This window comes from Stenella coeruleoalba (genome assembly GCF_951394435.1).
Source record: "Stenella coeruleoalba genome assembly, chromosome: 1".
NCBI classification, from domain to species: Eukaryota; Metazoa; Chordata; class Mammalia; order Artiodactyla; family Delphinidae; genus Stenella; species Stenella coeruleoalba.
In genome coordinates, this window is record NC_137169.1 from 178,456,521 (window position 1) to 178,482,209 (window position 25,689).

At 39.8% G+C, this 25,689-nt stretch overlaps 1 protein-coding gene across 6 annotated transcripts in view; it reads right to left on the reverse strand.

The window, feature by feature from the left end:
- Nucleotides 1-26: 26 nt before the first annotated feature.
- Nucleotides 27-25,689, reverse strand: part of RASAL2 (RAS protein activator like 2) — a 387,706-nt gene continuing 362,043 nt past the window's right edge. For 4 of the 6 annotated variants that reach the window (XM_079903333.1, XM_079903332.1, XM_079903336.1 and 1 more), the window contains 6 exons: nt 23,842-24,041; nt 22,205-23,066; nt 15,144-15,278; nt 12,880-13,082; nt 11,528-11,615; nt 27-6,238 (listed from right to left, as the gene is read on the reverse strand). In XM_079903333.1, coding sequence (XP_079759459.1) covers nt 6,074-6,238; nt 11,528-11,615; nt 12,880-13,082; nt 15,144-15,278; nt 22,205-23,066; nt 23,842-24,041 — 1,653 coding nt within the window. In that variant the 3' untranslated portion in view covers nt 27-6,073. The remainder of the gene's footprint in view (nt 6,239-11,527; nt 11,616-12,879; nt 13,083-15,143; nt 15,279-22,204; nt 23,067-23,841; nt 24,042-25,689) is intronic. The other 2 variants (XM_079903335.1, XM_079903334.1) reach the window with 2 other exon arrangements.

The window sequence follows — 25,689 nt, forward strand, 5'->3', positions numbered from 1 at the left end:
TGGGGGTATTTGGAAATAACCTCGAGAATTACAAGCAAACAAGAACAAAAAACCCCAACTAGACAACAAAAATCCTGAAACAAACCACATTAATCTATTGGGGAATTAAGAGAGGATAGTACTGGTCTGGAGAGCTGAGTGGGGCCATACTTTCAATAAAGTGGAGGACATTTTCTTCACCAGTCACAAGCTAGTAAAGAGATTTCCAACTCTCCAGAATGAGGAGCTCTCTAAGGGTGTTATTACAATACAGTATGTGTTAATGCTAGCTCTTTGTCCTACAGCTAAATACTTTTACCTGTAAATTGGGAAATTCTAAGACGCATTGTTCATAATTGTTAAAATATACCTTCAGAATAATGTTCCTGCATACATTTTGTTTCTGGTTTTTCTCCAAGTGTCCTAATCACCCAGATAACATGCTAGAAGTCAAACAGTAATATGTCAAATACAGTAGCAACTTTAGTCTGAAATGTTTAAAGTTAAAGTTTATTTGTATTCTTTGTAGGAATATCAATAAAAGACCTCAAACGTATCTATATCTGTACATGTACAAGAACCGTCAAAAATTATTCACAGAACAAAAATAAATCTTCTTTTAGAACAAACCCAGGTAATGAAATGCAGATATGGATCTCACATATGGAACAATCTAAGTGCCACTAGCACAAAAATATGGCTTTAAAAATAAAATAAAATCTTGGGTTTTGTTTTTCTAACGTGTATTTCTCTTTCTTGAAATAAAAAATAAATTATTTAGAGCTATCATTGTAAAATAGTCATGTGTATTAACACACTCTTATTAAGGCCCTGGAGATGAAAAACAAAATCAAATTTAGAAGTTCCTCACAGGTGTGATTCAGGTTAATGGGCTGCTGTCTGCTTTGAGTTAATTTTAATGTAACTAGGAAATGTCTAAGCACCAGTCAAAATTTAACCTGTACTATTTATTTCAAATTTTCTGCAGGATAGTGGTCAATTAGTATTTAACCTTTTGGTGAACAGGGAATTGAATTTTTTCCCTTGGGAGTTTAGAAGTGACATAAATATGATAGTTATTCTTAAATATTTGTAGCCCCACACAGATGATCGAGGCCCCTAAAACACAGCTTCTGTGGAAATCTTTCTACAACAGATATATCTGGTTTTAAATCCCAAACTAAAACATTTCCTAGGGAAAAACAAGGGCACTGAAAAATAAGAACTGAATAGGAAATTAAAATGCATGCTGAAATCTGGACACAAACGACCACTTGGCTTTCCTTGGGTGGTTCATCGCCAAGCCTTGCTGGGTTGGTTCCTCAAACACCTGAGGATTAACTGATCAGGAACCAAAGCTATTTCTTTCTGTATCCTACTGTCGCATCAGTGATATTCAACTTTCTTTCTGTGACTCCCCAAGGTATCAATAATGATATCTAGGGTTCTTGAGACAATGTCAAGCCAAATTTCAAGTCACTTTAACTTATATATACATATAACACATATGGTACATTTTAAAGAGGAAAGAACCACTGTCATAAAATCTAACAAAGGAGAGCATAAAATCTAAAAAATCTCAAGGAAGTTTGGGAATCACTGCTCTATAAGATGGATTAACATTCAGAAAAGGAAGCCCTAGGAATCGTGTGTTTTGTGTGGGTACCCACATGTTGTCTACAGAAATGGCCTTTCTATATATCTACGTATTTCGAGATTGGGCAAAGGATATAAATCCTCCTGTTTCCTTGAACCGTTGGGCTATGGAGAAGGCTGCTGTGCATTAGTCCCCTTTTGGATCATGTATCTTCCTCAGGTTCTTTCACTCCTCATAAGATATTTATTCTGTCTCATGCAAATTTCATCACTTTTGTCCTTCCTAAACTCAAGAGCATTCCTAACTGGGTCATGACAGAATGCTTCTAGAACTAATAACAATCACTCAGACACAAAAAGGGATTCTATTTAAAAATTCAACACCCCAACATATCTTGCTTTTAAACAAACTGGCAAAATAGGTCCCTTCCATTGACATATTGATAAAAACAAAGTATCCCAAATTCTTGGCCCTCAGGTAAGGGGTGCGAAGGCAACCATTTACTGTTGAAGCGAGCAGGAGACTTCACTATCAGACTTGAAAAAGGGAAGGGGAATGGAGAAGAAAGCCCTTTTGGTTTTCCATAATCTGTAGATGGTGACGCCCCCCCCAAAAAAGGTGAAAACACAGGGAAGGTATGGTGTGGGCTCCAGAGCTGCTGAGTCAGGCCCAGTGACAAGCCTAGTCTGGTGTCAACTCTAGTTAGGGTCACATGGGCCTTAGGTAAATCCCAAGGAGGGTTCCTTCCCCAAGTTCAGTCCCACAACCAGCCTTCTCAGAAACTCCAAACTGGACGTAACTGGAACTAAACCTAGATGGAAGGCAGAACAAATTGTAATCAAACTCACTTGATGGCAACTGTCTTGCTCTGGGGCTTCCAAAAAGGAACTGCTCTCAACCCAGTGTGCCTCTGAGGACAGAGTGAGAAACGAGGGTCGCTAGAGCTACAGATCCATAAATAGACTAAGATCTAAAAAGCTTTACTTTTAAAGTCAAGTTAATTCTCAAGGGCATACAGCAGTCGTAGACAGGAAATCCTACTTTTTCTTTCACTGTGCAACACCATTACAGGGAAAGGGAAAGGTAGAAGCAGACTAGAGAAAGCTAATTCTGACCAACTCAATGCCAAGTGAAAGGGCAAAGTTACAGCAGCATGATGACCTCATTTTACCACATTTCCCTTACAACAGACTGCCCTGGACCCCAACAGTATCTTGGTGATAGTGCCTGGATCATAGTAAGTGCTCAAGTGTTTGTCATTGTTACCTAGTTATAATCTCCCCTCCTTCATGGCTTGTATTGCAGAGACTCAGGTAATATGATGACTTGAAGGAAATGTTACTCCTTTTTGCTGCTTTGGCTCAGAAAGCTTATTGCTCCAGTGAAAATAAAACGGAAATATAAAGCTTTTTTCCTAAATCCTACCAACATTGTCCTTGTTAATGGCCAAATCTGGTTGTCATCTGGACAAGCATTTTGCAAGCACTTCACGGGAATTCCAAATTCCATTCAGCCTTGGTCTATGCTGCACCCCACCATGTGGTGACATGTTGGGTGTCAGAAGGAGTGCAAGACATGCTATCATAATCCACCCACTTCTCTTCAACCATACACCTCCTCCCAGCAAGAGAGGTATGCACTTATCTGGGCTGAAGAAAAGCCAATTAAGCAATACCTCCATAAAAATTATCAGCTGTTGCTGACTTTTTCCATACTAAAAAAAAAAATCTTTCAGAATAAGTTCTATAGACTGCAGCATTCTCTAAAGAAATACTCAGAAAAATATTCGGACAGGAATAGGTTCAAAGGATAATCTAAAATTTAACATCTGGCAACTACACTGAACTCCTAGCTTACCTCTAATTTTATTATTTGTTTACTCTTTTCTCTTCATTCAAGATAACCTGATAATAGAGGGCTGCATAATCTATCCAAACATTTTGGGCATCTAATCTTCCAAAGTAGGCAGCCCTCTAAGAAGCTCCCATAATGCTGACAAGATGTACTGCGTCCATCAAAAACATATTTGATTTTGTGTCCTCCAACCCTCCAATATAGTTTATCAGTCCTCTGTCATCCGTAACCACCACCTGAGAGCTTTCAAACCTCAGTGTAAGACATCACCCATGTTACATACTTAAGGCCACTGAAACTGACCATTCTTTTACCAGGTTTTCTGAAGACTTTTATAAAGAATGGCTAGAGCTGAAAATAGCCACAAACAAGAACGGACCTATGTTTACATACCCTCTCCCCAAACACGAAGCACTACTTCAGAATTGGTGATGTTTCTTTCCTATTAAAATAAGTCATTTGGCCACAGTGTGCCCTCAGCTTGGAGGGAAGAGAGAAGAATTTGTAAAATAATGATCACGGGTCAAGAAAATGCACAAGTGCCAATACGTGTGGGCATGAAGTCTGTAGATCAGATAAGCACACTGGGCAGCTCCTGATTTAGATCTCTGACTGGCAGAAACACGAAGGGGAAATGTTTTAAAAGGTTGTGGGCTGGGGACCATGGTGAGGTTGCTGAGATGCAAGGCCCAACACAAAGACCCACCTGAGGGCAGTGCTTAAGAGGTCAGAATGCAAGCCTGGGGGTGCGGTGGGAATGGAGGTTTGGTGTCTCTATCGGAGCTTCACCCAAAAGGGGACACAATAAATGTTCTCTCGTCTCCTTATAAGTATTCTGCTATGTGGAAACACTCACTCCAGGTCTATGGCTTCCTCAGGTGGTTTTTTTTTCCCCCTCCTTTCTCCTTTTCCTTCTTAAAAAAAAATTCCTTAAGGTTTATAATTTCAACTAAACATCATTAACTTACTTGAGAAATGTTGTTGCTTTCTCAATATAAACAATTGCTTAGATCTTGCTTAAAGAGATTCTAACCCCTTTAAACATTATATCCAACAGCATAGAAGGCAGGAACTTTTCCTATTTGTGCAGTTATATGTACATATGTGTGAGTATATGTGTATATATACTTGTAAATATAATATCTGTTTAACTTGTAACATTCCATACTTCTGATAATCAAGGTTGCATTCAAGATGACATTTCACACCTCTGGAAAAAAGGAAGTAACTTAGCTTCCATGACTGTTTCTGTCCTACAATAAACCTGTCCTACAATAAAGCCAACGATGACAGCTAGTGAAACTGGGTTATTATTGCCAAATCTACAAAGAGCATGGGAATAACAGCTGGAATGTGCTGTCCTCCCACTTTTAGTATTTTATTTTTCATTAAGAGTAATCATGACTTTTAAGAGAGCAATGCTTCAGATTTGGATTTCTTTTCCAAATTTTACTGAGGGGATTAGAGGAAGAAGCAATTTAAAAGTTAAAGACTGAGATAAAATTACCCTGCCCAGAGATCTGCTAGTACACTGGGTAAAATCTTTATCCCAAACCAAAATTATAACTTACAAATAGAAAAAAATTTTTGATAGGAAATATTCAGAGATTGCTGCCATGGTATGGTATGGTTAGCCCTTTTCTGTATGGAAGAAAGGGTGTTTATTTCGGATGGCTTATGGACAGCATATTTGAATAACCTCTCCAGGGGAGAGTAAACCCTGTTGGTGATGACTGCTCCCACCATGGGGGAGGAAAGGGCAAGTGGGTGTGAAGATGCAGACGGTTTATAGAGACACAAATATTTATAGTTTTGTAAACTCTAAAGAGGAAGAAGAACACCCTTTATTACAGCTGGGGTAAAAAAAAAAAGCCCCCTATCTAAAATGGAAAATTCCCGTCTGCTACAGACAGAAGGAAATAAACAGCAACAGGAGTTCAATAGAAATCACTCCGAAAGTCCAGTTTTGATACAACAGCTCTTATCTGTGTCCTCTGGAACAGTGTATCCCCAAATCAGATAGCTGTCCATCCAGAACCAGTCTTCGTTGATCAATGGGATAAACTGTTTTGTTTGGATCTCGGTATTTGCATGTTTTCCTAAAGGACAAGGGAACCAGAGTGGGGTTTTTAAACTGGCAGAGGAATCCCTGAAAAACTCATTCTGACAATGTCCTACTGCGGTCTGTGTGCTCTATCAGACAGACACGTGGTCTCTACCAGGTGAGCCACCAGGCTCATCTCTCATTCACATGTACCTCCTACTTTGCCTCCTCTAACAACTGCAGTGCTTTCAACAAGAGGACAACAATAATAAAAATAGCAATAATTAAAAAGGTAATCTACATTATTAACTTCCTTTGGGTATATTACAGTGGTATTTTCTGTACATGGCCCAGAACTAAGTTCCCTATGTACACAGAGCCGGGGGGTGGGGGGGAGGAGGAAGCGTCGACCTTGGAAGTCTTAGCCTTATGCCCTGAAAGACAAGGTTCCTTTCTTCATTGGAGAGTTGCTTGCCACCCTGCTGTTCTGAAGTAGCAACATTCTGTAAACCTGGTGGGGCTGGGGAGAGGGCTGGGGACAGGAGAGCGGGGGCATTTCCTTCTGTCTCCTCCCACAGTCTGTCTATTCACAAAGCCCATCAGCAGCTGCTGTTTTTGAATTCACCATTCTCCGTGATGGAAAGCTTGGTGGGGTTGGTGGGGGAGATGCCATTGCGGACCTGCATGCTGTACCGCTCCTTCACTTGGGTCAGCGCGCTCATCAGTCTGGTGTTGGCCGAATCCAGCGACACGATCCGTTTTTCCTACAACACACCAATCATGGCTTTATTCTGGCTCCATGCAGGCAACTACACTGTAATATTCTATTGAATGACTGTTCTAATGCTTTCTATCAAACAGCAGTACACATGATGCTTCCCAGACAAATGGAACGTCTCTGCCTCTTTCTGCACCCTAGTCAGGCCAGCTTCCCCTGAGCCCAACGGGTCTGTGTTTATTTTCTCTCTTTTTTCCTTTCAGCATTAGCAGGATTTGTTATTAATCATCGCTTGGGACCCTAGGACATCATGTAAAAATGACACCATGTGTTACGTCAGACTATGAAACGGAGGTGTCAAGCTGCCTTGCTGTATTAAGTACTTTGGGTCAAAACTAAAACATGGGAATTAGGTGGCAAAGAAAGAAGCACCAGAGGTTTCATTTCACAGAGGAGAAGTGCATGTGATCTATGGGTTCTTAGACCCTGAAGGGGGCACATCAGTCACATTTGGAAAGAATTCACATGGTGCTCAAAACTGAAACAATACATGGTGGCAGTTTATAGTCACCAACAAAGTGAGGATGCAACAGCAAGAGGGGGAGAAGCAGCCAAAAGCTCAGACCAAGGAGTTATTTGAATATGGGAAGGGAGATGTGGCCAAAGGGGGATGCCAGAAACATAACACATGAAAACAAACAGAGAACACAAGCTCCTAGACTCATTCCAGCTCAGAGGTACTCCAGGAAAGCTACCCAATAAGGAGACTGCTTTCATTTTACTTTTGAATCTTGGGGAAAAAAAAAAAGGCTTAGAACAAATATTTTGGAACCAAAGACTGTTGAATACACAAAAAAAAAACCAAGAGAAAAAAGAGGGAAAAAATGGCAATCTAGAGAAAAGTAGGCTCATCTAAATTAAACAAAAATAAAAATCATCCCATCAAAATATTATCAGTCTCACAAAGACTAGGAGAGAAATCCTAATCTTAGCTTCACCAGCTAGGTAAATCATCCTAGAACCTTTCCTACATGAAGTTGCCATTTTTTAGAAAACAAGTTAACGCTGAGAAGGACAGTCTTTACCTACATCTATGATATCAAAAAAAAAAAGAAAACAAAAGCATGTGAGGAACAATCCTTAAAGCCAAAAAGAGCTTTTCTACCCAGGGAGTGTTTTAATTTACTCAGGGAAAAGCATGGTAAGGATAGTCATGGTCAGGTTCAGAGAGTACATACAAGGGCTGAGGGTTAGATGCTATTCCTTGCTGTTACAGCATAGCTCCACAGGGCCGTGAGCAGTACTGCTCTGCCAGAAATGTGCTGCCCAAGGATGCAGAGTGAAGACCACTGCCCTGGGGGGCAACTTAGGTAAAAGCATATGCAACAACAGCATCAAGTAAGGCTTCCCTTTAATCTCCTGCTTTGGGGGTGGGGCGGGGATCTATATGGCAGCAGGGCTGGTGGTCACAGTTTCAAAAGTATGAAAAAAACTAGCTCACACTTGTTATTATTAACATTTTTTTTTTCCTTTCCTTGATGCAGAACTCAGGTGGTAAGATACAAAAAAAATCAGCATTATTAACTAACCCCTAATCTAGCCTAAGATGCTTTTTACTTTGGAAAGGTAACTTGTTTTAAGGATAAGCAAAACTCAAAGAAAGAAAGAACTACAAGGCTTTAAAAAATAATAATTAAAAAAATTACGGCCAGTGGAATTTACTGGGATAACAAGTATAGATCTTTTAAAAGTCAGTAAGTAAGGGTTGGCCAGTGGTTACCAGGAGAAAAGGGGTGGGAGCCAGATATGATGTTTCCCCCTATGGTTAGAAATGATCTCTAAGCAGATAACCTGGTAATATCTAAAAATGATTAAAAAAGAAAAGATATATCAGTATTAGGATAAATTATAATGCCTCAATTCTAAGGAGTGCAGGATTCTCTAGGGTTGATCCAAAGAAATTAGGTATTCATGAAAAATTATTTGATTCTTAAAGGGTCAAAAAAGGCTAAGAATGATTTTCTTTATTTATTTCCTGCAAGAGTAACAGCTGAAGTCAAGCAGCCCTTCTACTAAACAGTTGAAAGTTTCCAAGTGGAGAAACTCCCTTCTGTAACTCCCCCCACTGCCAACCTTTCAAAGTAAAAGAAAAATAAAAAAAAAAAAAATCAAACAGGGACTTTTGAAAGTCAAGTTCAGTTGGCAAAAGATGGCCTTGACTTCTCCATTCTGCCTGGATTGAATGGCAAAGCAATCTAGTTCCTGCCTGACAGGAAGGATTTCAAGTGTGGGGAGTGCAGGAGCTGGAATGTGTAGGAGGCCAGTGCACCGGGCCAGGGCTGGGAACTGCTCAGCTAGAGAATGGACGGGTTACTTGCCTGTTTGCATAATCTCATCTCCATTTATGACCTGTAATTTAACACAGCGGAGATATCACTTGCAACAGTAACTAGGCAGCTGCTTGCTTCTCCTAGGAGGAAGTTCTCCACCTGAGTCATATAGAGAGATCCGGGGGTGGGGTGAAAGGTGGCACAGTCCCTGGTCTGATGTTTAAGAAATGGTCCCTTAGTACCATCACCAGGATCTCCATGGTGGTGCTACAAGGCCCAGGACAGGGTCACCAGGGGAGTACTCATCCTCTCCCAGTTCCAATAGAAAGTGGCTGACCCCGGTGGGGCCTTTGGAGCATAAACTGACTCGAGGAGATGGAGAGGCTGAGTTCAGGGACCAGCCTTGTCTGTAGGGGCACAGGGCTGCTGAGAGAGAAGATGGAAACCAGTTTGCTGGGTACCTGACCTGTCCTGTTTTGGGAAATATTGGGCCCATTGCTAGTATAAGGAAAGCAATTCATTTCAGAAATATTTTTTAACTGCCAGTGGCACCAAGGCAGATGCCAGGGACATAAAAGTATGGGTTCCCTCACTGGAAAGCTTTCACCCCCAAACATGTCCTCATTCTATTAAATAATGCCAGAAGGGCTGCTCTGCTCCATCAAACACTTAAGATGTAAGATTTATCCTTTCAAAGGAAAAGTCATTTGTTACAAAAGACACTAAAGGATTTTCATAGTCTTTTGCTAGAATAAGATTTTAATGTATCAGTGAGACAACAGCTGGAATTGGGAAACCTTCCTTTTAAGGAGATTATAATTTTTTAAAAAACTAGTTTTAGTGTTTATCATCTGTGCTGTGCATGGTGCAGTGGTTTTCAAAATGTGGTCTAATGGATTCTCCAAGTGTTCTTTAGGGATCCATAGTGAGCCTCCAGAAGAAAATTTATTATACAGTAATAAATTTCGTTGAGAGAAGCCCTTGTTCTTGAATGGTCAGCAGGAACAGCTGGAAAGCCATCTATGGGAGGCACCTCTGATTCCGCCAAAACAGTCCACAGAATCAAACCATTTGAAAACCACTGCCTGAAATATGGACCCAAACTGTTATCTAGTTTAGCCAGACCACAAGTCTGACATTGACTGATGCTTTGAGGATAACAGTTCTCCCATTCCTGAATGGTGACGTCCTCGTGTTAACTGAGAGAAGGTTCTTACTTTCCAGAGTTTTTGAGCCCTGATGAACCTGATTCCCTCCCTTGCTTTCACTTTCTATGCCTATGACTCCTGCTCCATACCCAGTCATCTTACTCTAGACGTCAAAATGGGGGCAGAGGTGGGGTAGAAATCTTCAGAAGCTAATGATGAGGTTGTCTTGACAGGCAACCGAGAAGGTGGAAATGCTGTATGCACAGAGCCACGACTACAACACCCCCAAGCTCCCTCTGCTTAAGACTGACTCGGTTTTAGACAAGCTGAAGTTATTAAAACGGTCTGTATGATTTCATTAGAACTAAAATCTATTCGGGTGTAGTTATTAATAGAACTCTCTCTGCTTTACACTGTCACATTGAAGATCCCAAAGTGAACACTTATCAACACTTGTTTCCCTGACTAAATTGCCTTCTTTATCCAGACTGTTTCTCTTAAGCCTCTCAGATGAATTTTTACAGTGTGCCTGTCGAGAAGGCCTTGTCTCTGCTACCCTTCCCTCACCTACCTTGGGGACTCCTAGAAAAGTTTAAAAAATGGACCAAGTAAGAACTTTCTTCTGATTCTTAGGAGGTCTAAATATCCAGAAACTGCAGAATTCAAAGGTCCAAAATATTCTGGGAACCGTGCTGACGAGAGAGCATCACAACTCACCCTCGACTGCCGGGTCTCGTGTATGTGAGGGAGTAGGAGGCCCATGACGCACTCTTCCCATGGCTGTGCTTTCAGCCTTACTCCCAATTCCTTTGAAAAATAAACCCCATCCCATATTAGCCCTGTTAGGAAACTAGACTGGGGGTAAAATGCGTGTTTAAGAATACTGGGGGCTCTGCCATAGACTGACTACTGGCTGATAAGGAGAGAAGAAAGTTGGACATAAAGTCCTTGCTCCCATTTTTATTTCAGAGCTGAGGGAAATGATATGGTACTTAAGGGTGAGAAACGCAAACCTGGCTGGGTGGTCTTCAGGGAGGTGATACATTCAGTGGCCAGACCAGCCACATCCAAGCTGCACTGCCGTTTTTTATTTGTTTCACTCTAAGAAATACAACCATGTTTTGCACTGATAAAATGAAAAAGGAATTAGAAACATTTCCTGCCTCCTGGATTTTGCTCTGATCACTGACGTGAACCTGGGAGGGGGTGCTCTTGGCAGTCATCCGTCATGCCATTATTATCACAGGTAGAAGCTGCAGTGAGCAGAGGCCCAGGTTCTGATTTCATCAACCAAAAGAGGCTCTCCAAGCACAGCGCCAACAGAGAAGGGCAGCCAAGCGAATCCCAGGCATCAATGCCAAATCCGGAACCAAAAGAATAACAAGGAAGGGTACCTTTTACAACCCTGTCTTTCCCCTGCAGCTAGACTACTGTTTGGGGCCAGAGGCTGATGGCACAGTGGACGTGACTGACAAGACTGTGAACATCATAGCCAAGCAATGGTCAGTGGAGGTCACAAGCCAGACACATGCAGTGTACTTTTCACAGGTACCCCCTTAGAGAATCCCCTCCTTTCCAGAAGGAAAGAAGTAAACCCCATCATGCACTAGGTTGAGATTCGTCGAGCAACTGCACTAAGCACGCTAAAACTTTGCTAGGTTAACAGACTTGTCACCAGTAAAGGAAAGAAAAGGTCATAGAGGTCACAAAGAAACTCTTTTACTCTTCACAAGGTAATGTTGAGAACTTTCCAGTGACCTATTGTCCATCATGTGCCTTGGCATTTGCAAAGGGTGGGAAGTCAGGAGATAAGTTATTATAAACAAGTGCCTTCCACTAGACTAACAACCTGCTTACCTGTGCATCAATTATTTTTTGCTTTGCATCGATAACTGCTTGCATCTCAGCATGATCCTTCTTCAATTCCTCTTCCACAGCCATTAGCCTAGAATGGGGTAGTAAGGAGAGATCAATATCTTCAAGGAGAGAGCTGGCTAACGTAGAGGACAAGAAACCCACACTCAGGACAGCTCAGTACTGCCACTCCTTCCTAGTACAAGATCTGCAACCACGCTCTATCTTCTCACCCACCTTAGAAGAAGACATCCAAAGTTGATTTCTCTACTGGGACTGGATTTTTACCTCCTCTGGAACAGCATTCCCACAATTATTATCTCCCTCTTTTCTATCAGATCCTTTCCTCAGCACAACTTATTTCATCTTAAAATAGCAAACCAACCCACAAAAACCAAACCCTCTCCTAATCTTGTTACCTTGTAACAGCTGACCTTTCTCTTCCCCTGAACAGCTAAGTTTCCTCAGAGCGTACTCTACACATAGTAGGTCTACTTTCTTTCTCTTCCACCATTCACATCTTAGCCCCCTGATGTTTAAACTCCATGAAAAGCCTCTCGGTAAGACTGCTAAATACTTATGTGCTGCTAAAACAGCAAACCTTCTCTGACTTTAAGTTACTTGACCTGCCTACAGCATTTAACAACACTGAAGCACAGTGGTCATGAGCATGGACTCTGGGGCTTGACTGCGTGGTTTCAAATCCCAGCAGCAACACTAAGTGACCTTGGGCAAGTGACTTAATGAATTTGTTGCCTGTTTCTTTATTTGTAAAATGAGAATAATAATAATGCCTACTTCAGAGGTTGGCATTAATCAAATTATTATTAACAGATTAAACAAATTTTATCTGTAAAGTGCTTAGAAAAGTACCTGGCCCATAGTAAGTGCTATGTAGTGTTTGGTAAAATTGTCCCCTCCATTAGTCTCCCTTGGACATCCTTGGCCTTCTCCTTTGATTCTCTGGCCCTGAAGACATCCCATGAAACTCCCTTCCACCTCTCTGGGCTTGCTGTAAAAAACTAAGTTAGGCTTTGACATTGAATATGTACATTTTTAAGATTCAGTTTTCCTCTAAGACCTCTCAAGTGAGTCACTAAGTTTTAATTTTTTCTAATTGTTACAACTAAAGGAAAATAGACTACCTCTATCTTCAAAGGAAGTGCACTAAGGTCTCACATTTAGAAAAGTGTAAGAGATATAGTCAGCCGTCACCTTTGTACCAAGTACCACAGAGGACATGCAGAGTTGCAAATGGCTTCTGCTGCCATTGCTTTAGGATTCTCTGGGTCATCGTCCCACCTCTTTGCAGCCCTAGCTACCTAGCCCACGTCCACCACCAGGTGGCCTCTGACCTGCTGATGATGCTCTTCATCTGGCTATCCTTCTCCTCCTGCTGCCTGCGCAGCCGCTCCTCGCTGTCCTCCAGCCGGGCCTTGTACTCTAGCAGCAGCTTCTGCATCTGCTGCTCCTGCACCAGCAACCGGCGCTCATACTCCTCTAGCCGCCGGCTGGACACTCGCAGGCGCTCCTTCAGTTTAGTAATTTCCTGTTCGTACTAGAGCAGAGGAGAAGAGGCACCACAGACAAGGAGAGAAATACTGGAGTTACGCTGGTTTTAGATGTTAGTGATTTATTTTTTATGATAGAAACCCTAGGCAATGGAGCTGGATGCTGCCTGAACTGCCATTCCACGGGCTGCTGACGTTCTTTAAAATTATCAACAGGCATCACTTAGGAGCTCTGCCCGCCTTCTAAAATTACATTTTTAGCCTTACCTTGGCATTCCAAATCTATATATTTATGTATCACTCTCCACATTAAACTACCAGTTCCTGCAAGCCACATCCAATCTGTGTATCAAATGGGAGCAGGAAAAAAAAAGATCAAGCATTTAGAAGCCTGACAAATGACTTAAAATAAGCCAAAAGCCAGTTGTCTACATGAGAAAAGATTTCTGTATCATCACCTGTACTGCAGGATCTCTGACATGCCTTCACTCATCAGACTGCCATTCTTTCACCCTACTAGAGCCAGCCCTTTAGAGAGCAAACAGCACTTCTATAATGTTAAGTTACTAAATCAATAAATAGAATTTTATGGCAGAATAGGCTATTGCTGCTTTCTCCCCAGCTATAAAAGTGTAAAACATTCAGGTCACAAGCTCTAAGCAAAAGGCCTACATGTTCTCTGGGGCTGATTAATACTGCCTCTTGGCCCATTTTCACTATATCGTTCATCTGCCCAGTTTGCTACTGCTTGTTGGAACACATGTCTGTTTTCTCACTAAAGCTTTATATAAATTTATATTCACTAAAGCTTTATATAATTCAATTGGTTACGTGGCCCTTTCTTGTACTGAAGCTGCTGTGGGTTGGGGTTTGAGTAACTGGAGTGTCAAATTTCTGGGTGAGGTGAGAAGCATTAAGCTGTCTTGTATATGGCCTATTTAAATTCATTAGTAATTAATGATAAATCCATATGCTGCTTTGTAAAATGCAATGTATTTTTACATAATATTCCATTTAATTGACAATCAGACAGTTAGTTTCTGCTTATCCAACGTCATGGTCCTACACTATGCTTATTAATCCAGAAGGTCAAAGATGACAGTTCTTATACAGTTTGAAGAGGTAGACTACGTCAATAAGAATAGTTTAGGTTCCTGCTGATAAGTAAGCAGAAGCTACTTGTCTGGCTGTTAATGAGGTAATGCCATACATGGTGTCAATGTTCTTGTTTGATAATCCTTATTCTTCATGTCAGCTTTTCTTAACAAAACAAAACGAAACAAAACTGAAGCAATAGATAATGTCTTTTTTTTTTTTAGTCAGTGTCTTTTAAAAAAACAGCTATAGTGTTACAAGTTCTTTACCCAGAAAAGGTGAAAAGAAAAACAAAAAAAGGGACTTCCCTGGTGGCGCAGTGTTTAAGAATCTGCCTGGCAACGCAGGGGACACGGGTTCGAGCCCTGGTCCAGGAAGATTCCCACATGCCGCGGAGCAACTAAGACCATGCACCACAACTACTGAGCCTGCGCTCTAGAGCCCACGAGCCACAACTACTGAAGCTCATGTGCCTAGAGCCTGTGCTCTGCAACAAGAGAAGCCACTGCAATGAGAAGCCTGCACATCGCAACAAATAGTAGCCCCTGCTTGTGGCAACTAGAGAAAGCCCTTGCACAGCAATGAAGACCCAACGCAGCCAATAAATAAATAAATAAAAAAACAAAGAAAAACAAAAAAAGACAAAATCATTACAAAGATATAGAAAGGAAGTCTAGTCCAAGGGTAATCTTGACTTTGGTTAGTTATACAGAAACACTAAATATTCACCTAAAATGACTAGAAACGAGTAGCAGAGTTTTCTCCAAGTTAAGTCACCTCATATTAAAAAAAAAAAAAAAATTAGAGCTAATCCTCCCACCCCAGCTTGATGGACATTTCCGCATATTTTCAAACACAGACACTACCTGAATTATCATACACAGATACGTATATAAGGGTTAACATAAGAGGTGGAGCTGAAGTTGGGGACCCTGGGGAGATCATCTCCTTGGCTAGACGACCCTTTGGGTGGCCTATCACTGTGTGGGCAATAAAGACAGACTAGGTTCTACCTTCTCAGCATGCTTGGCTTCATCTTGATTTTGCTCGGTTTCTTCTACATCTTCTTCATATTGCCCATTGTTCAGAACCCAGGCTGCTGTCCTCTCTACTGGGGACATTGTGGCAGAGTCCACAGGTGACTGAACCTGCGTCAGAAATACCTATTAGCATCTCCAAAAAGAGCTCATCCACAGTTAGGTTTCACAAAGAGAGCTATTCTTAGAAGACATTATTGTGATCCCTGTTTTCTGTTAAATGTTCCCAGTTCTAAATAATATTTTGTTACTGCAAGGGCTGGTGGTGATATCCTTTTTATCCTTATACAAGGATAAAATCTTCTGAAATGTTGTGAATAGAAATCACATCTAAGAACCTGCCGTTTTTTCCCTCCAAAGAGGGAAAGCCAAGGCCTTAAAATTGTTAATTAGTCCAATGGTTTCATTAGGTCATTACCTAATGAAATTACGATGATGACAGAATGAGAGAAGGAAAGCACAAGTTGATGGTTGATTGCTCAGGTGAGGAAACATCTGCTTAACCAGGGATGATCAGGAACCAAGGAATTGATTAATGCTAAACAACTCACAAGGTACCCATTTATATATCAGAATGCCAAATTCTTAATTTTCACATCAACCATTTAGGGAAAGAGAAAAAAAGTGATATTGGTCATTTTTACAGACACTGACTTCTTCATGGGTTAACATCACTCAGAAGTCCATATTTTACCAGAAAGTTTCTTGATGAATACAGGATCAAAACAATGGACATCAACATAGTCTAAGGGATATTTCTATCCAGTTAGGATAGCTAGATAAATTGCCCTTTTCCAATAGATATGCAGAGTGATAAGAATTCTGGCTTTGAGTAGCAATTCTGTTATTTACATTGTCACTTAATCTCTTAAATACTTCTTTCCAAAGCTATTGAATAGGGCTACCACTACCATCACCACCTATCCTGACCATCTCCCAGGGAGTTCTAAGGACTGAACAATATAATGTATGTGAAAGTTCTCTGGAAACTATGGAGTACTATAGAACTTAGATGTTATTACTGTATTTATGCTTAGAAAACTGGCCCTGGATATGACAATTTATATTGGGCTACTGAACATTAGTGCTTTCTCCATAAACAGTGCTAGAAATAGACAACAAATTCTTTTTCTCTGGCTTTCTTGAGAAGAAAGAGACAGATAGAACAAAGCATTTTTATGTGAGTTAGCCTTTTTATAATTAAAATGAATATCTATTTTGAGGACCAATACTCTATAAATAATTGGAAGGGAATTTTCTCTCCCATGCAGAGCTATGTACCTTAAGAATCTTTATGTCATTTTGGAATAAAGCCCGGTTAAACTCTAAATATATAGATATTTTAAAATAAGGGGTATCTTGATGACTTTGAGATTTAGAAAGACTAGATGAAAAAAATTGGTTGCAGAGACAAAAAGGTTCTTTGGGGGAGACTTTAAAAAATATTCATACAAAAGTAGTATGAGGGTATTTCCTAAAGGTTTGAAGAAGAACCTGGTTTGGCTGATTTACAAACAGATTACAGATACATATCGATAAAAAACAGCTTCATGCCTGAGGCACACACAAGCAACGGTGAATGAACTTTTAGAAATTCCTTCTTTAAAGCCATTTTCTCCACTGTGTCAAGAAAAACATAAACATGTCTTAAACTTCAGTACCCTCAGTTCTTAAAAAGTCTACCTTCATCTCCACTATGGTAGGCAGGCTTCTTATACTTCATTCATTTGTGTATCATTCTCATTATTTTTGTCATAACCACGTTGTCACTGATATATTATTTATCACCTCTTTAAAACAACCTTTTTCAGTTAGCTAAGTCCTTATGCTAAACAATATTATCCGTAAAATCATGAGTTTAATGTTATATATATTATAAATTTATAAATACATTTTATATTAATAGTTAGGTATTTTTCTAATATGTGTTAAAATAATTAAATGATTGATTAAATACCTTGTATATTTAAATAGTTTTGAGTATCACACTTTGGAAACACTGACCTATAGACTATAGTATCATTTATATTAAAAAAGATAATAATTATCTACTTCAAAAGTTATGAGAAACAAATGAGATGGCATGTAAAAGCAGTTTGTAAACTACAAGGTACTTCACACACACACACACACACACACACACACACACACACACACACACACACAGCCTAGTTCTCCCCCTACTGGATTTTGAAAGCGGAGCACAATAAATTGCTTTAGTATTTAGAGAAAAATAGTTTAAAAAGGGGTTTAGGTTTTTATTTGATATATGTACACCTGAAAGGCAAAATATTATGGTTCTGAGTCTTTAAAAATTAATAGAAAGTCAATACTTAAAGGAGACAAATGCCTTTTTAATTTTAGAATCTTATCCCTTTACCACATAGGGCACAGGAGAGCTGCTTTTCTGTGAAACCAGGATTTTCTATTCAGCTGCTGCTTGAGATAAAGTAGCCACTAAAATGAATAACTTTAATGTTTGGAATTTGTAACTTCAAGGAAGCTAATTCAGTAGCTTTCTGCTTTATAGTTAACAGTATGTTGTTTGCAAGAACTTTCTTCCCCTGTGATTTGTTATGAGTAACTATTTATTGAATGCCAATAAACTCAGTACAAGCTAATAGTATCCCTAAGAACATACTAAAGAGAGATCTTAGCCCCTAAAAGCATATTAAAAACAACTTCTTAGGTAATCTAGGCATAAAATGTAAAGTGAGAAGCTGTAAAAACAGAGTTGATTCATTTCACTGGTGTTGGTGGTAGCTACCATATCTTCAGAAGGACTAACAATGTCCAGTGAATTATGAGACAGTGTACAATGGGAACTGGGCATTCCAGTCTATTCCTATTTTATTGGTTGAATCTGTTTTTCAACCACTTCCTCATATACCCTAGCACTTTGCATGGCATACGGTAGGTGGTCAATAAGTTTTTTTGTTTTTTTTTTTTTTTGCGGTACGCAGGCCTCTCACTGTTGTGGCCTCTCCCGTTGCGGAGCACAGGCTCCGGACACGCAGGCCGAGCGGCCATGGCTCACGGGCCTAGCTGCTCTGCGGCATGTGGGATCTTCCCAGACCGGGGCATGAACCCGCGTCCCCTGCATCGGCAGGCGGACTTTCAACCACTGCGCCACCAGGGAAGCCCAGTCAATAAGTTTTAAAAAAATAAATCAGACTAATATAACTATTCCTTGTATTTATGATAAAACCTTTACATAATTATAAAGAGCAGAAAAGTAATATTGAACAAATCAGAAATAGTTTTATCTACATTGAAGACTATGGAGGTGATTTTTATTTGAAAATTTTTTTCAAAATTATTTTTTATTGTAATATGTTCTTCATATGAAAGAACTATATACTGTCTTTTACATCTACTTGATTGGTCTTCTGAGTGCTGGTCTTATTTCCTGATTAGACTGTCAACCCTTGAAGCATGGCACCATATATCATAGAATTTTTTTTCTTTTGGAATGGTAGTGACTATGTCATTGCACAATTAATGCTCAATAAAATATTATTCATTTATTATTATTTGGATTCTCTTTAGAATTCATTACCAAAGTACAATTTATTACTAAGAGAAGGATACCCTATGTTTTTCCTCTAATCCTTTGGAAGTACATCAAAGGCTTTTCCTCAGTGATTGTTCTATCTCCTTTATAAGCTGGATAGCTAACAAAATTTATTACCTCTAGTTTATAGTCAAAGAAATTGAGAAAAGAGGTTGGTAAATGTTTCAGATGCCATCTTGCTTAGCTATAGCCTTAAGAAGAGCATTTTCTTCATTGACTTCCAACAGTGGGTCATTAAAGAAAATGAAGGATGAAAAAGACGAAATGAAAAGGAGCACGGATTCCTATTAGGAATATCACCCTTTTGAGATAAAGCTTTTATAGGGTTTCTCTGGGAAAAATAATAACGCTTTAGGGCAAAAGGGCCTGAGAAAGCAGTTTCACTGATCCTACAGTTAGCCTGGCTATGCTGAGGATGACTGAGAACAGGCCGGCTCCCTGTTTATTTACTAGATATAAATAAGACTTGTTGCTTTCAGCTTCTCCATAGTCTGAAATAGTCAGGTTCCCATAAATGAATAACACTATTGCTATCAACACCAAAGAAAGAGCTGACTAAATTAGTAAGTAAACTGAGAATCCTTGAAGAGGTTGGTTAGGCGAGGGTTCAACAAATCCAAATGTGAAAACTGTAGCATCATTCTGATAGGCTTGTCAAATACCTATTTAAAAAGCCTCTTCAAATTAGAATTTCTAAGGTTAGGTAACACGCTATAATCTGAACAACTCATATATTGTAAATAGAGTCTATTATGTGCACAGAATACATGATACACAAAAAAACAAGATGGAGAGGAAAATGATTAAAAAGAAATCCAAACAGAGGCCGAAAAGGGTCAAAAAATTCCTTCTCTGTAGAACTAGGATTTTATTTCCTTCCTACTCAGCAAATGGAGAAGACTGAAACTAGTTACATTGCCAACAATGGCCGCTCCTTTGTGCTAAGATACAAATGGAATTTGCATGGGACAAAACCTCCAATAATTACAAATGCCGGCAGAACAATCCCCACAAAGAAATCCTCCAGTTTTTGGGAGAGAAGAATTCCCCAACACAATTTGCAATTAAAATATGTAAAGGAATTTACGTAAAAAATGTGCTGATTATATAGAACATCAGAGGCTTCATGGGACTGAGATGAGAAAAGCAAGCAAGAATGATAAGGAACAAAAAAAAATAATAACATACGTTTGAAAGAATAAAACATCTGCATAGAAAAAGCCAGTGTAGAAAAAACAGAAAATTGAGCAATCAAAATACAGTGATTTATGGTTTAACTGGTATGACAGTGGCAGCACCAGCAAAGGCACAAACAGGGCTGAATATGTAAAGCTGTGCTGTGGCTATGCCTCACTTCATGCCAACATAACATAGACATTCCCAAGCTCATTAATGGCTATGGCTCAAAAGTATTTTAATTGGTTGTCTGAAGACCATATATGCATTTCCTACCTCCCATCTATTCAAACAGCTTTCTGTTCACGCACAGAAACACGTAGTGCTTATATGATAGGTGTTATTGTTTTCCTACAGCACAGATATTATAAATGACAATTCATTTCCAATGATCACACAAAAGGCTATTTAATTTACAATATCTATTAACAGTCAGTCTGAGTCACGGGTCCTGGGAATTGAGGACAACATGATACAGGAGGGAAGGGTAAGCATTCTTCTTTTCTCTCCAGGGCTGGGACTAAATCCACCTTTGAAAAGTAGGCAGAGGGCCCACCCTGTGCCCTGTCTTGCCCCTCTCTGCCAATCTGATATTCTTCTCTACTCCTTATCTCATCCTCAGGGCCTTCAAGCTGCACTAAACCCCCACGTAGACATCTGCCTCCACACAGTACTGCATCTCTGAAATTACTTATCTTTCTTTTCTCCTCTCAGTCAACAATTTAATTCTCTGAAAGGGGTTGATCTCAACTAGAAGCTAGCATAAAATCAAAGTATGGAAACTAATTCACAATAAGATGGGAGAGACTGATAGCCTCCTAACGCAAATTAAATGTACATATATGACATATATATAAAAGATATATATATAAAAGCATTTTCATTTAAAGCAAAGGAAAAAATTATATAATATAATCATTATGTAAATTAATAAAGTATAATCTTTTTTCCTTTTCTTTAAATTAAAATGTGTATTAAATCAAATGAATTGGTGAAATTTGGGGAAATATAACAAAATAAAAATGAAAAATTTAAGACTGAAGAAAAAGTTTATTTCTCAGGAAAGAACTGATCAACTAGGAGGTTTTGCCCAGGAAGTTGCCTACCAGAATCAGCTTAAGTTTTCATCCCTTCTTCTACTTCTTTATCTAAGGATTCTGTAAATGTTCTAATTTTTTTTTTAAACAATAATTATCAAAGTAGAGGCAAGGGCTCTGACCACAGCAGAGTGGTGGCAGAAGCAGTCCAATCAGTAAATGCCTACCTATAAAAACGCAAATATACTAAAGAGATACATTGGGGGTCTCACTGCAGTCTCCTCTGACCAGTGATTCTGCTGACAAAAGGATTTGTCATAGAACTCTTCTAATCACAAAGCTCCCTAATACAAATAAAGTAGGATTAGGTTTCAAAAAAACTTCAACAAAGCTTTTTTTAGGAGAAAAATCTTTTTTAGATGAAAGTAAGATATGTATATATATGCATTTATAAGGTTCTTAGTTTATTTCAAGAGCAAATATGGATTGGTGCCTCAAAATGTAATCTGTAAAGAAGAGATGATAAAATTCTTAAGGAACATTTTTATTTGTGAAGAAAAAAGTTTGATCATCTTATATTAAATTTAGGTGAGACATGAGCTGGGCTTGTCCATGTAAATAGAAATATAAGAGATTTTCATAAATGTTTAGAGAATACTTGTCAACCACCTGTGTTTCTATCTTTTTACCTCTCTTCTTTACCTTGCTTCTATAGGTGCTCAGTTGTTTATTTTTCTAGCCATTTCCAGGAAAGGGCACACGGGGACTTACTACTTCCAGAGGGAGTTGGGGGATGGAGTAGAGAGCAGTTACGTTAAACTCTTGGCTGAAAGTGCAAAACTATATTCTGGAAACTTAAGAAAAAAAATTAAGGAGGATTAATGTCCAGATTCCCAAAATATATCCTAGTTGATCTGGCCTGCAGATTCACAGCTTAAGTGTCTAATTATTACTCAACCTCACAGATTGTTCTCAGTGCTGAGATCACAGCTCTGCTGCTTGAAGAGACAGAAAGGCCCCTGGAGTGGTTGTTACAGTCTCCTAAGAGTAATGAGGCAAGCTACATTCTGCTGCCTCATCTAGCCAGAAGCCTCCCAAACTTTTCATTTCCTCTTCCATTAAAAGGTTGCAAAAAATAGTTTTAAGTGGAAGCCCTGCTAGCAATTGGATTTCTCAATGATTTATATATAAAGAACCGAGGAAACAGTTGGACCAAGTACCTGGCAGCCCCCTCCAGCACTCACCCCTACCTGCTGTGTCTGCTGTCTCTGGATCGCTCTCACTTTGGGAACAGGGCTCTCTCTGGAGGAAGAGGACTGCTGCCGGGACCGGCTCCCATTTTGCACAGGTTCGGCCACCAGAGCTGCAGATGCCAGTGACATGCTCCCGGTGCTACGTAGGGAAGCACTGTGTGGCAGGGATGGTGGGGCTTTGGCTCGGGCACCTAGCCCAGCCTGGTCCATTTTTCGGATCTGGGCCTGCCCCGTGCTATTCTGCCGTGGCAGAGCAAGAGGTATGTGTCTGTCCGACACAGTGTGCCGCCTGGAGAAGTCCTCACTCTGAGTGCTACGTTTAGTGAAATCTTCCATGCTGCTATTGCTGGGTCCACTGAGTTTGAAGTCTTCACTGTTACTTTGGCTCCTGGAACTGGCAGTGCTTAGGTTCTCCAAACTGGAATCCACAGAGGCCTTTGGCATTGCTGGAATTGGGTTATTGAGGTGATAGACAGGGTTCTGGAATGACAAGGGCTGGAGGCTGCCTGGCTGGTTCAAGGCTGGGTGCAGGGGCCTTCGCACTTGGGGTGCGCTCTGGGGAGTGCTCTGGGTTTCCCGAAGTTGTTTGATGCTGGCCACCTGGGTTATGGAAAGCTGGCTTCCAGTCAGGCGCATTGGCATGTCAAGCATGACAGACGCATGCTCCACTTGGGCGGCATGAGTGTCCTGAAGGTCCATGAGGGAGATGCTCCGGCCATTAGGAAGGCTATTTTCCTTTTCATCCTTTTCAGAGTAAGTCATGCTCTGGGAGGAGGCTTGCTGAACCAGCAATAACGTTTTCCCTCTGAAATAGCTATCTGTGTTGTCCTGGCTTGGAGATTTTAGTTTATGCAAATCACTGTGGAAAAAGAAAGGACCCTTAATTACTCCTGAGGCAAATTCAACGGAGTTAAGATTCCTCAACTCAAGCACATGAACTCTTCAGAAGGCTCAGAGGTCTGGTGTGGAGACTTACATTGGTTTCTAAACACAGATTTCATCATCACAATTCTTAGGATAAGATCCAACATTTTTAGTTTTTCTTCAAAGGCGGAGAATAACACTGTATAGACCACTCCATCCCTGTCTTAGATTTTTACTAGAATTCCAATAATTGCCTAGTTAGGTTTTACACCTCCCAAGGTATTCCAATTCATAGTTAATTGGTTCTGTCTAAACCTTCAAGAAGCCCTGAGTACACAACCAAAGGGTCCCTACTAAAGACACAAGTCTTGCCAATACAGAAAACAAAGTCTAAGCATCAACACTGTATCTACCTGTTCAGCTGACACAGCCAGCTCTAAAATATTTTTCACTGAGGTTCTCAGATTTTTGAGCGCTACAACACCTGAAAATATCAATTTCATAGAGCTCTTAGTCTTCCATTAAGCAGGACATAGGTTCTTTTTATAAGTTTGTTGAATATAACTCTACAATATCATTCTAGAAAATAAGTATCCTAGATCATGTGTATTATTATGACAAACAATTGGATTTATCTCAGAAGATTCTTTCCAACTGCTCATCATTTTAAAGTTGTAAATTCAACAAGTAAGTTAAATAGATTTTTCCCAAATCTCTACATATTATCTCCCTCTGAGATAAGTAGTTCCAATTCTCTCTGAAATTCATACCTGTCAGTAGGGTCTTCAAAAATTTTCTGCAGCCCAGAGGAGAGGCTTCCACTGACATTTGGACTGGAGTTATGCTCAGTGAAGCGTCTCAGTTGCTGTTGTATTGGTGTAGGATTAGTCAGAGATTTGGTAATATCAGCAAGAACACGAGGGAGAGGTCCCAATTTTGCCACGGTCGCCTGTAGGAAGGAATTTTCACCCTAATTGGATAATAAGCATTGCGATATCCACCACAGATTGTTTTTGGGACAACGATGCCCATTGATGGAGGGGTGGAGGTTGGAGGGAAGGGTAGGTGTTTGCATATGGGAGTGGCAGGTTCATAATGCATTGTTATGGAGCAGCAGAACCATGGCGTCGAGATGAATGGAGGAGGCGAAACAAGATGCAGCAGACATTGAGGAAAGAAAGGAAATAGAAATTAGGATTATGCAAATAAAAATTAAAAGACATGCTCAAAACAACCAAACTATTGCCATTCCAACTAAAATAGACATGCAAAGCAAACTAAATCTTTGGGAGGCTGGTAGATCAAGGTGGGGGAGGGTAGGGGAAGAACCAAACACCTTCTAACCAAAAAGAACTTTAAGACCAGAGGATTGGCTAGTGTGATGAAACTTCCAAAGAAAAGGGATCATGTGAGGAAAGAAATGCATGCCGACATACAAGAAGGTGTTGCATTCAGGGGTCCAGAGCACTGCAGGGCACACAGTTGATATTGCCATCCACTAGCCATTTAATCTTGGGAACCCTGACCTACTGCCAGCTGAGTTTGCATCAGCAAGACAATTTTTTAAAAAAAATTTAAACAGCAAAGTTATGACACATCTATGAGATGTGTCTAGATAGATGTACTGCTGGTTCCCAGGACCAAACAGAAATTAAAAAGGAGAATGTGTGTTTACACAGCAAAGCCTGTTAAAAAGACCTTGACCCTGAATAAACCAGGTTGATTTCAGAAGATAACTGTATCTGCATCCCACTGATGCAGTTATTCAGTGAAGAATAACTTTTTATGATTTGCTTTATCCACCTCAATCATTTTTTTCTTTGGGGAATTCTCATTCTCATGGGGTCTTATGGGAACCTTCATCCATGAGGCAGTTTTACATGGCTGCCTCCGGGTTTTCGTTGTCTTCTCAACAGACTCTTCTACCCTGCTCAAATGAGTACAGTGCCATCTGAAGAATGTCTTTACTTGCTTGACTCTCTTGAGCCATGATTCATATCCAAGGAATTTACCCTCGGCATAGCTGCAACTTAAAATCTAGCTAGCATTTCTAAAAGTTAAGAAGGGGTCCTTGAGAATAAGAAACAGGTTATTATTTTACAAATGTTTTGGGCACCAGTGGACACCCTACCATTTATATTTCCTCAGGAAGGTGGTCTTTGTTAATAGGTTTTACTCCCCTCTCCCTCATTTTATTGGTGCAATGTTTTTAAAGATAATTGGGGGTGGTGGTGGTGGTGGGATGAATTGGGAGATTGGGATTGACATATATACACTAACATGTATAAAATAGATAACTAATAAGAACCTGCTGTATTAAAAAATAAAATAAAATTCAAAAAATAAAAAATGTTCTGACTCAAAAAAAATAAAGATAATAGGAAAATGGAGGAAAACAAATAAACAAATTCTTATCACAGAAAAATAACTTTGTTTTTTGAAGTTATTCTAACATACCACCACAGATATTTATAAAGTAGCTGTAGCAAACAAAAACATCAATAAATACTTATTGTGATAAACCTAGCCAGAGTCTGTTAGACTGTTTTCCATAACAAATTCTATTCCTCTTTGCAAAATTCGAGAAGGAAGAAAATGATTGGCATGGTATATATTTA